This window comes from Bubalus kerabau, chromosome 1, assembly GCF_029407905.1.
Source record: "Bubalus kerabau isolate K-KA32 ecotype Philippines breed swamp buffalo chromosome 1, PCC_UOA_SB_1v2, whole genome shotgun sequence".
NCBI lineage: Eukaryota > Metazoa > Chordata > Mammalia > Artiodactyla > Bovidae > Bubalus > Bubalus kerabau.
The window spans coordinates 22,828,730-22,841,719 of NC_073624.1; the positions used below are offsets into that span (position 1 = coordinate 22,828,730).

The following is a 12,990-nucleotide window of genomic DNA, read 5'->3' on the forward strand; positions in this document are numbered from 1 at the left end:
TCTCTTATTATTACATCAGTTTCACTTCATGTCATCAGGCATTAGATCACGGAGTTTGGAGTGTGTGTGTGTGCTTAGTTGCTCAGTTGTATCTGACTTTTGTGACCTCATGGACTCTAGCCCACCAGGCTCCTTTGTCCACTGGGATTCTCCAGGCAAGAATACTGGATCCTGCATTCCTCCAGGGGATCTTCCCAATCCAGGGATCAAACCCAGGTCTCCTGCATTTCAGGCTGATTTCTACCAAATAAGCCACCAGGGAAGCTCCTGTACAAATGGACTCAGCTGCTGGCTGGGATCTCTACTCAGGCACCACTGTGAGGAGAAATATGGTCTGCAGAGATGTAAGTGCTGCTTGCTCCAGTAAGTACTGGTTGCTCCAGCACTAAGCTCCATGTCCTTTCTCTGTTCCAATCTGATGTCCGTGCTGAAGCCCCACAGATTCTTGCATCTTCTTGATGCAAGACCCACTTGAATCACCCAGGAAGTGATCCACAATGCTGGGAAGCTGGATGTCCACCTTGGGCTCTCTTTTACCTACTGGGAGAAGTTGTAGGCTCAGGAAGACCCTCTGCAGTGCTGACCTGGGGGAGGGACAAGTGATCAGACTGTGACCATTCTTCTCATCCTTCCATGCAATCCTTCTCCATCTCTGTGAACCAGTGGAGTACTTGAGCCTCTGCCCTGTCTTCTGGGATTTTTGTCATAATGTGTTGTCTGTAAGTAGCTGCTAATTGGTCTTATGTGAGAGACTCTGCTTTAAAATATCTGAATTCTACAGGGATAGTTAGAGAGTTTGGGATCGACATATACACACTGCTATATTTAAAATGGATAACCAACGACGACCTACTATATAGCACAAGGAACACTGCTAAACATTATATGGCAGCCTAAGGCAGAGGGGAGTTTGGGGGAGAATGGATACATGTAACCTCAGATATGCAGATGACACCCCTCTTATGGCAGAAAGTGAAGAAGAACTAAAGACCCTCTTGATGAAAGTGAAAGAAGAAAGTGAAAAAGTTGGCTTAAAGCTCAACATTCAGAAAACTAAGATCATGGCCTCTGGTCCCATCGCTTCATGACAAATAGATGGGGAAACAGTGGAAACAGTGACAGACTTTATTTGGGGGAGCTCCAAAATCTGCAGATGGTGATTGCAGCCATGAAATTAAAAGACACTTGCTCCTGGGAAGGAAAGTTATGACCAACCTAGACAGCATATTAAAAAGCAGAGACATTACCATCTTTCTAAAAAAAAATTAAATAAATAAATAAATAAAATAAAAAGCAGAGACATTACTTTGCCAACAAAGGTCCATCTAGTCAAGGCTATGGCTTTACCAGTAGTCATGTATGGATGTGAGAGTTGGACTGTAAAGAAAGCTCAGCACCAAAGAATTGATGCTTTTGAACTGTGGTGTTGGAGAAGGCTCTTGAGAGTCCCTTGGGCTGCAAGGAGATCCAACCAATCCATTTTAAGGAGATCAGTCCTGGGTGTTCATTGGAAGGAATGATGTTAAAGCTGGAGCTCCAATACTTTGGCCACCTGATGGGAAGAGCTGACTCATTGGAATAGACCTTGATGCTGGGAAAGATTGAGGGCAGGAGGAGAAGGGGATGACAGAGGATGAGATGGCTGGATTGCATCACCGACTCAATGGAGATGAGTTTGAGTAAACTCCAGGCATTGGTGATTGATAGGGAGGCCTGATGTGCTGCAGTCCATGGGATCACAAAGAGTCGGACATGACTGAGTGACTGAATTGAACTGAACTGGATACACGTATATGTGTGGCTGAGTCCCTTTGCTGTCCACCTGAAATTGTCACATTGTTAATCGGCTACACTTCACTATAAAATAAAAAGTTCAAAAATAAAGAAAAAATGTTTTAGTTCTATACACTAAATTTTCAGTTTGATATATTAGTTTTCCAAGAGACAAGTGCTTCAATAAATTTAATGTTAGTTAAAATTCAAGTAACTGTTTACTTCAGTTCATAGAAACCTTCACCTATTCCAGAAATTAAAAGTTCCCTAAACTAATATAAAGATAAAGATTATTTTAAATTTTAGAGAGAAAAGGCCTCCTGAAGTGAAGCATGAATCCTAAGTGTGATAAAGAAAAATATTCCATTGTGTATATGTACCACAGCTTTCTTATCCATTCATCTGTTGACGGACATCTTGGTTGCTTCCATGTCCTGGCTATTATAAACAGTGCTGTGATGAACATTGGGGTACATGTGTCTCTTTCGATTCTGGTTTCCTCAATGTGTATGCCCAGCAGTGGGATTGCTGGGTCATATGGCAGGTCTATTTCCAGCTTTTTAAGGAATCTCCACACTGTTCTCCATAGTGGCTATACTAGTTTGCATTCCCACCAATGGTGTAAGAGGGTTCCCTTTTCTCCACACCCTCTCCAGCATTTATTGCTTGTAGACTTTTGGATATCAGCCATTCTGACTGGCATGAAATGGTACCTCATTGTGGTTTTGATTTGCATTTCTCTGATAATGAGTGATGTTGAGCATCTTTCATGTGTTTGTTAGCCTTCTGTATGTCTTCTTTGGAGAAATTTCTGTTTAGCTCTTTGGCCCACTTTTTGATTGGGTCATTTATTTTTCCAGGATTGAGCTGCAGGAGTTTATTGTATATTTTTGAGATAAATTCTTTGTCCTTTGCTTCGTTTGCTATTATTTTCTCCCATTCTGAAGGCTGCCTTTTCACCTTTCTTATAGTTTCCTTTGTTGTGAAGAAGCTTTTAATTTTAATTAGGTCCCATTTGTTTATTTTTGCTTTTATTTCCAATATTCTGGGAGGTGGGCCATAGAGGATCCTGGTGTGGCTTACGTCAGAGAGTGTTTTGCTTATGTTTTCCTCTAGGAGTTTAATAGTTACTGGTCTTACATTTAGATCTTTAATCCATTTTGAGTTTATTTTTGTATATGGTGTTAGAAAGTGTTCTAGATGTCCATCAGCAGATGAATGGATAAGAAAGCTGTGGTACATATACACAATGGAATATTACTCAGCCATTAAAAAGAATACATTTGAATCAGTTCTAATAAGGTGGATGAAACTGGAGCATATTATACAGAGTGAAGCAAGCCAGAAAAAAAAAAGCACTAATACAGTATACCAATGTATATATATGGAATTTAGAAAGAAGGTAACGATAACCCTGTATGCGAGACAGCAAAAGAGACACAGATGTACTGAACAGTCTTTTGGACTCTGGGAGAGGGCGAGGGCAGGATGATATGGGAGAATGGCATTGAAACATGTAAAATATCATATGTGAAACAAATCATCAGTCCAGGTTTGATGCATGATACAGGGTGCTCAGGACTGGTGCACTGGGATGACACAGAGGGATGGGATGGGGAGGGGGGTTCAGCATGGGGAACACATGTACATTCATGGTGGATTCAAGTCAATGTATGGCAAAATCAATACAATATTGTAAAGTAAAATAAATTAATTAAATTAATAAAAAAGAAAAATAAAATAATAAAAAAGAAAAATATTGTCTTATATATTATACATAAGATAAAAATCATGAAAAACTAAGTTGAATGGTAATAAAAATATACCAAGTGAAAATACAAAAAGACATAATCAATACTTTCTATAATCAGTAATCTATAATTACTTTCTATAATCAGTAAAGAAAAGGAGGAAGACAAACAAATAGAAAATCAATGAATAAAGAAAATAAAATAGCCACGCATGGAATAATTGACAAATAAGTAACAGAACAGGTGTTCTGTCTCACAGGTAATGTGGAAGTATTAGTTAAAACAATAAAAGAACATTTGTGCCTATTAAAATTGATAATGTAATATATTAGTAAGGGTTTGAAGAAACATATACATGTATTGTATATGTGGTTACTAATTAACAGCTTTTGCAGAAAGTATCTATACTTGAGGATTTATAAGATGCGTACTATTTGACATGGAAGTTTTTCTTCTCTATTTCTACTTTACAGAATATTCAAATACATTCACAGAGACGTATATGTAATAAAGTTTCATGCTACAGTATCTACAGCAAAACGTTAGCCAAACTGTCTGGAAAGATACAATCCAAATGTTAACAGTGTAACTGGAAAGACAAAAAATCAGGAGAAAGGATTATGGAATCAGTTTTTATTCAATGTGCTTCTATTTTTATATATATATTTTTAATTTTTCAACTATGAATTCTTACATTAATTGTGAAAATCTTGAATTTTAAAAGTGATAAAGTGGAAGTGCAGAAATGACTCATCTTCTCTGAAAGTACAAATATACTTCTCAGAAAAATAAAAATGGATGTACATAGTCATATTATGTTTCATCTTGATTTCCTGAACATCAGTTAAAAAATAGCTCAGTGTATGGGCTATTTCTTCACAATATATATGAGGGATACCATATGTTGCAGGAAAATTCAGCCAAAATAGAGAGGAAAAGAATATTACTAATAGTTTCTGAATTAAATCTTCATCTTTCCATCAAAATTAATTCCACTTGAAATCAAGTCAAAGAAGGTGCTTGTCAACCCCCTCCCCATGCAGATGAATCTCCAACATTTAAAGTATCTACATCAAATTTACAAGTTATCTTACATATGCAATTAACAAACAGACCAGTGTCAGGAACACAACATTTACTTGCATCTTGCAGGTAACAGACGGATGCACCAGAATGTTGACTACTTCATTTATCTTCTGATAGTTTGAGATCAACACTAGCATAATTCTTCTCACAAATAAAGAAAAACTGCCTGGTGCACACTGTGGCAGCTACTTTGGTTGCTGTGACATATGCACAGTTGTTGTTTATTTTTGAATTCAACAGATTTCTGTTAAAGAGGGGAAAATTAAAAATTGAGTCTAATATTCAGACATAAATCATATTTCCACTAGATATACTACTATGGACAAGAAGGGAGTTATATGTTTAGCTATCTCTCTGTTTATTCACTTAACAAACATTTCTAAAATATTATCATATTACCAAGATTCTGGAATGTAGATACAGAGTAAATCTATTTCTGTCCTCAAGGAGTTTACACAAAGAGAGGGAAAGATGCATTTATTTGGCACAGAAGAGTGGCTTCTAACTCAGACAAGGGGGAAAGAGTTTGCCAGGGAACACAGTTTTGATGTGGGAAGATTTTAGCTGACTCTTAAGTAAGTACCACTTAATGCAGAACCCCTACATAGAATGTGATGCATAGCTTATGAATTATTAAATAAATGCATGCACAAATAAATAAATGATATAATTATCTCATAAATTGGTGACCCAGAGAAAACCATAATTCAAAAAGATGCATGCACCCAATGTTCATGGCAGCATTATTTACAGTAGGCAGGATGTGGGAATAACCTAAATGTCCATCAAAAGAAGAATGCATAAACAAGATATAGTACATATATACCATAGAATATTACTCAGCTATAAAAAAGAATGAAATCGGGTCATTTGCAGACATGCGAATAGACCTAGAGATTGTCATACAGGATGAAGAAAGTCAGAAAGAAAAAAACACGTATATTGTACATGAAGGTGGAAGAGGACAGTGAAAAAGTTGGCTTAAAACTCAACATTCAGAAAACGAAGATCATGGCATCTGGTTCCATCACTTCATGGGATAGATGGGGAAACAGTGTCAGACTTTATTTTGGGGGGCTCCAAACTCACTGCAGATGGTGACTGCAGCCATGAAATTCAAAGACGCTCACTCCTTGGAAGAAAAGTTATGACCAACCTAGATAGCATATTGAAAATCAGAGACATTACTTTGCCAACAAAGGTCCGTCTAGTCAAGGCTATGGTTTTTCCAGTGGTCATGTATGGATGTGAGAGTTGGACTATGAAGAAAGCTGAATGCCAAAGAATTGATGCTTTTGAACTGTGGTGTTGGAGAAGACTCTTGAGAGTCCCTTGGACTGCAAGGAGATCCAACCAATCCATTCTGAAGGAGATCAGCCCTGGAATTTCTTTGGAAGGAATGATGCTAAAGCTGAAACTCCAGTACTTTGGCCACCTCATGGGAAGAGTTGACTCATTGGAAAAGTCTCTGATGCTGGGAGGAATTGGGGGTAGGAGGAGAAGGGGACGACAGAGGATGAGATGGCGAGATGGCATCACTGACTCAATGGACGTGAGTCTGAGTGAACTCCAGGAGTTGGTGATGGACAGGGAGGCCTGGCATGCTGCGATTCATGGGGTCACAAAGAGATGGACACGACTGAGCGACTGAACTGAACTGAACTGAACTGAACACACATATATGGAATCTGAAAAAATTGGTAAAGATGATCTTATTTACAAGGTAGAAATAGAGACACAGACGTAGAGAACGAACATATGGACAGCAAAGGGGAAAGGGGGCTAGGTGGGATGAATTGGGAGGTTGGGACTGAAATATATACTCTGTTCCTACTATGAAAAGAAGAGAAGCAAAAAGCAAAGGAGAAAAGGAAAGATATAAACATCTGAATGCAGAGTTCCAAAGAAGAGCAAGAAGAGATAAGAAAGCCTTCTTCAGCAGTCAATGCAAAGAAATAGAGGACAACAACAAAATGGGAAAGACTAGGGATCTCGTCAAGAAAATCAGAGATACCAAAGGAACATTTCATGCAAAGATGAGTTCGATAAAGGACAGAAATGGTATGGACCTCACAGAAGCAGAAGATATGGCAAGAATACACAGAAGAACTGTACAAAAAAGATCTTCACAACCCAGATAATCACGATGGCTTGATCACTCACCTAGAGCCAGACATCCTGGAATGTGAAGTCAAGTGGGCCTTAGAAAGCATCACTATGAACAAAGCTAGTGGAGGTGATGGAATTCCAGTTGAGCTATTTCAAATCCTGAAAGATGATTCTGTGAAAGTGCTGCACTCAATATGCCAGCACATTTGGAAAACTCAGCAGTGGCCACAGGACTGGAAAAGGTCAGTTTTCATTCCAACCCCAAAGAAAGGCAATTCGAAAGAATGCTCAAGCTACTGCACAATTGCACTCATCTCACATGCTAGTAAAGTAATGCTCAAAATTCTCCAAGCCAGGCTTCATCAATATGTGAACCGTGAACTTCCTGATGTTCAAGCTGGTTTTAGAAAAGGCAGAGGAACCAGAGATCAAATTGCCAACATCTGCTGGATCATCAAAAAAGCAAGAGAGTTCCAGAAAAGCATCTATTTCTGCTTTATTGACTATGCCAAAGGCTTTGACTGTGTGGATCACAATAAACTGTGGAAAATTCTGAAAGAGATGGGAATACCAGACCACCTGATCTGCCTCTTGAGAAATTTGTATGCAGGTCAGGAAGCAACAGTTAGAACTGGACATGGAACAACAGACTGGTTCCAAATAGGAAAAGGAGTACATCAAGGCTGTATATTGTCACCCTGTTTATTTAACGTATATGCAGAGTACATCATGAGAAACGCTGGACTGGAAGAAACACAAACTGGAATCAAGATTGCTGGGAGAAATATCAATAACCTCAGATATGCAGATGATACCACCCTTATGGCAGAAAGTGAAGAGGAACTAAAAAGCCTCTTGATGAAAGTGAAAGTGGAGAGTGAAAAAGTTGGCTTAAAGCTCAACATTCAGAAAACGAAGATCATGGTATCCAGTCCCACCACTTCATGGGAAATAGATGGGGAAACAGTGGAAACAGTGCCAGACTTTATTTTTCGGGGCTCCAAAATCACTACAGATGGTGACTGCAGCCATGAAATTCAAAGACGCTTATTCCTTGGAAGGAAAGTTATGACCAACTTAGATAGCATATTCAAAAGCAGAGACATTACTTTGCCAACAAAGGTCCGTCTAGTCAAGGCTATGGTTTTTTCTGTGGTCATGTATGGATGTGAGAGTTGGACTGTGAAGAAGGCTGAGCGCCGAAGAATTGATGTTTTTGAACTATGGTGTTGGAGAAGACTCCTGACAGTCCCTTGGACTGCAAGGAGATCCAACCAGTCCATTCTGAAGGAGATCAGCCCTGGGATTTCTTTGGAAGGAATGATGCTGAAGCTGAAACTCCAGTACTTTGGCTACCTCATGTGAAGAGTTGATTCATTTGAAAAGACTCTGATGCTGGGAGGGATTGGGGGCAGGAGGAGAAGGGGACGACAGAGGATGAGATGGCTGGATGGCATCACTGACTCCATGGACGTGAGTTTTAGTGAACTCCGGGAGTTGGTGATGGACAGGGAGGCCTGGCGTCCTGCGATTCATGGGGTCGCAAAGAGTCGGACACGACTGAACAACTGATCTGATCTGATAAAATAGGTAACTAATAAGAACCTCCTGTATAGCACAGGAAACCCTACTCAATGCTCTGTGGTGACCTAAACGGAAAAGAAATCCAAAAAGGAGGGAATTTATGTTTATGTGAGATTTATGTATATATGTTGCTGATTGACTTCTTTGTAGATTAGAAACTAACAGAGCATCGTAAAGCAACTATAGTGGGGGCGCTTTAGTCGATAAGTCATGTCCAGCTCTTCCGCCCCCATGAACTGTAGCCTGCCAGGCTCCTGTGTCCATAGCATTTTCCAGGCAAGACTACTGGAGTGGGTTGCCATTTCATTCTCCAGGGGCTCTTCCTGACCTGGGGATCAAACCCTGGTCTCCTGCATTGCAGGCAGATTCCTTACTGACTGAGCTACCAAGCAACTAAAAATAAAATAAAGTAATGATTAGGATTTAACCAGATGAAGAGTGGAACTACAGATAATCCAGATAAAGGATATAGTATGTGCAAATGTGCAGAAATATAAAAGAGTGTATCTCATGTGATTAACTGCAAATTTGGAACAAATCTTTATTACAGCAAATAAAAGGCACTCTAAATACTAGTGTAGTGTAAAAAGGACCAAATTCAGAAGTAGGTGACCTAGTTCTCAGCCCATCTCTGCCATTAGTAGTTGTTAAGACTTTTTTAGTTAATTTATTAATAGTATCTGTCCGGGGAGGGGGGGGGATGTATATAATCTTAAAAATTATCATAGAAAACTACATCATGAAAAATGGGGAAAAACATAGCACACTGAGTCCAACCCAATTCATTTTCAGATTGTTTCTTAATGGTGTATTATTTGTAATATGAAATGGGCTTTGCTAGACAGTGACAAAATCTAGATAAACAGTGAAGATATTTGATTTAGACCATGGAACTAGTCATTGAGGGCTTCCGTGGTGGTTAAGCAGTAAACAATCTGCCTGCCAATGCACGAGACACTGGTTTGATACGTGGATTGGGTAGATCCCTTGGAGGGGGAGATGGCAGGTCACTCCAGTATTCTTGCCTGGGAAATCCCATGGACGGAGGAGCCTGGAGGGCTACAGAGTCACAGGTATAGGATCCCAGAGTCACAACAATCTAGCTACTAAAACAACAACAGCAACTAGTCCCTGAAACCCTACATTTCCAGCTACCCCCTATTTATGTCTATAAAATTCATTAATATCCATATTGATAATCTTTAAGTTGTTAAGCAACCATCCACCATGACCTGCCCATCTTGTGTGGCTAGTGGAGGTGATGGAATTCCAGTTGAGCTATTTCAAATCCTGAAAGATGATGCTGTGAAAGTGCTGCACTCAATATGCCTGCAAATTGGGAAAACTCAGCAGTGGCCACAGGACTGGAAAAGGTCAGTTTCCATTCCAATCCCAAAGAAAGGCAATGCGAAAGAATGCTCAAACTACTGCACAATTGCACTCATCTCACATGCTAGTAAAGTAATGCTCAGAATTCTCCAAGCCAGGCTTCAGCAATATGTGAACCATGAACTTCCAAATGTTCAAGCTGGTTTTAGAAAAGGCAGAGGAACCAGAGATCAAATTGCCAACATCCACTGGATCATCGAAAAAGCAAGAGAGTTCCAGAAAAACATCTATTTCTGCTTTATTGACTATGCCAAAGCCTTTGACTGTGTGGATCACAATAAACTGTGGAAAATTCTGAAAGAGATGGGAATACCAGACCACCTGATCTGCCTCTTGAGAAATTTGTATGCAGGTCAGGAAGCAACAGTTAGAACTGGACATGGAACAACAGACTGGTTCCAAATAGGAAAAGGAGCTCGTCAAGGCTGTATATTGTCACCCTGCTTATTTAACTTCTATGCAGAGTACATCATGAGAAAGGCTGGGCTGGAAGAAGCACAAGCTGGAATCAAGATTGCTGGGAGAAATATCAATAACCTCAGATATGCAGGGAGAAGGCGACAGCACCCCACTCCAGTACTCTTGCCTAGAAAATCCCATGGATGGAGGAACCTGGTAGGCTGCAGTCCACGGGGTTGCAAAGAGTCAGACACGACTGGGTGACTTCACTTTCACTTTTCACTTTCATGCATTGGAGAAGGAAATGGCAACCCACTCATGTTCTTGCCTGGAGAATCCCAGGGATGGGGGAGCCTGGTGGGCTACCATCTATGGGGTCGCACAGAGTCGGACACGAATGAAGCGACTTAGCAGCAGTAGCAGCAGATATGCAGATGACACCACTCTTACGGCAGAAAGTCAAGAGGAACTAGAAAGCCTCTTGATGAAGGTGAAAGAGGAGAGTGAAAAAGTTGGCTTAAAGCTCAACATTCAGAAAACAAAGATCATGGCATCTGGTCCCATCACTTCATGGGAAATAGATGGGGAAACAGTGTCAGACTTTATTTTTTGAGGTTCCAAAATCACTGCAGATGGTGACTGCAGCCATGAAATTCAAAGACGCTTACTCCTTGGAAGGAAAGTTATGACCAACCTAGATAGCATATTGAAAATCAGAGACATTACTTTGCCAACAAAGGTCCGTCTAGTCAAGGCTATGGTTTTTCCAGTGGTCATGTATGGATGTGAGATTTGGACTGCTAAGAAAGCTGAATGCCGAAGAATTGATGCTTTTGAACTGTGGTGTTGGAGAAGACTCTTGAGAGTCCCTTGGTATGCAAAGAGATCCAACCAGTCCATTCTAAAGGAGATCAGCCCTGGGTGTTCTTTGGAAGGAATGATGCTAAAGCTGAAACTCCAGTACTTTGGCCACCTGATGCGAAGAATTGACTCATTGGAAAAGTCTCTGATGCTGGGAGGGATTGGGGGCAGGAGGAGAAGGGGACGACAGAGGATGAGATGGCTGGATGGCATCACTGACTCCATGGACGTGAGTTTGAGTGAACTCTGGGAGTTGGTGATGGACAGGGAGGCCTGGCATGCTGCGATTCATGGGGTCACAAAGAGTCGGACACGATTGAGTGACTGAACTGAACTGAAGCAACCATCGAGTTGTGTGCTGTGGATTAACAAAACGTCAGAGACAGAATATTTTAGATTGAATGTGAGATGGTAAAGAAAACGAAATGCTAATTAGGAGCATAAAAGGGGAACGAATTTCAAAGCAGAAGATCAAGAATGACTTCAAAGAGAAAACAAATTTTAACTGAAAGTATTACTGGTTGAGGAAACTGCATGAATACAAGTATAGAAACATGGAAATCAGCAGTGTTTTTTGTAATGCCAAGGATATTTTACAAAATTAAAATTAGAATTGCTCTTGAGGTCAGAAAATCTTGCTTAATGAAACTTATCTGTTCAATTCATTTCCATAGTTAACAAGTAAACTGAAGCTTTCAAGTGTTTTGGATACTTACAGTTTATATTGTATCAAAGAACCATCTTCCCACATCCAGGGGCTGACACTTCCTTTTCGAGATAATCCAATCCAATAAAAATAAGACACCAAAGACTGAACAAAGTTCTGCAAAGGAAGAACCCTACATGTAATTTAATCCCTAGTCTTTTTTTTAACAATAAAAAACGAAAATATGTGAATGCACACTGCCATATTTAAAATGGATAACCAAGAAGGACCTAGAACATGGAACTCTGCTCAATGTTATGTGGCAGCCTGAATGAGAGAGAAGTTTGGGGGAGAGTGGATACATGTATATATAGGGCTGAGTCCCTTTGCTGTTCACCTGAAACTGCCACAACATTGTGTGTTAATTGGCTATATACCCCGATACAAAATAAAAAGAAAATAATGTGAAGACAAACAATTATGATTTTTACCAAAATCTTTTTTTTTACATTTTCAATTAGGACTATTTATTATTGTCTAATCATTCCTTCTGCTTCCCTGGTGGAAGGAAACACAAGAGACATGGGTTTGATCCCTGGGTTGGGAAGATCCCTTGGAGAAGGGAAGGGCTACCCACTCCAATATGTGCCAAAAGTATCAACATATTAAAAGATCCATTATTATTAAAGGACTTCAAAACATGAAAAAAGGGCAACTCCCATAATGGTTTCATGAGAAATGCCTTTTTGTTCAGAAACCTCAGTTTGCTTCCTAGAGCAGATACAAAGCATCATTACCAGAGCTTAATGTTTTTCTGAGACAAAACTAAAATTGAGACACTGTAATTCCCACCAACAAGGGATTCTTTTTATTTACTACAAAGTTTTCTATTTGACTTGAAAAGACAAGTTATTGTCATTTAACAAGCACATGAGTTTCAGATGTTCTTTAAAAATTTTTAGCAATTTTCTCCTTGCATATAAAAAAAATGGGAAAAATTTACAACTTCAGAACTCATTACCTGTTCATCCTCATCTTCTATTTTCAACAGATGAGAGCCCTGGTTGGTGCAGAATTTCTGACTCTCTTCAAAGGTTTTATCTATGTCAGAAAAATAGTAGCATTTCTCTTCACAGCAAGACCATTTGTTTTTGTATTCTTCCCTGTACTTTTCTTTAAAAAAAAAAAGTTTTTAAGTTAGTCTAATTCTCTTCCTGGAAAGTTTTGCTCCAGACATCCTTCCCAGCTCTACAGGTCTTACTACTTTCCATGAGCTCTGAGGACATCACTGCTAACTCAAAATGCAAAATAACGTGTCTGTCGTTCAGAGGGAAAGAGTACTTTTCTTTTTCTGCAAAGTTTTCTCCAAGATGCCATGAGCACCAGGACATG

General features: G+C 39.6%; 1 protein-coding gene across 1 annotated transcript in view; it reads right to left on the reverse strand.

The window, feature by feature from the left end:
• Positions 1-4,214: 4,214 nt before the first annotated feature.
• Positions 4,215-12,990, reverse strand: part of LOC129641399 (C-type lectin domain family 7 member A-like) — a 40,102-nt gene continuing 31,326 nt past the window's right edge. Inside the window, exons 6-8 of the mRNA XM_055566130.1 lie at positions 12,620-12,771; positions 11,669-11,775; positions 4,215-4,854 (exon numbers count right to left, since the gene is read on the reverse strand). Coding sequence (XP_055422105.1) covers positions 4,710-4,854; positions 11,669-11,775; positions 12,620-12,771 — 404 coding nt within the window. The 3' untranslated portion in view covers positions 4,215-4,709. The remainder of the gene's footprint in view (positions 4,855-11,668; positions 11,776-12,619; positions 12,772-12,990) is intronic.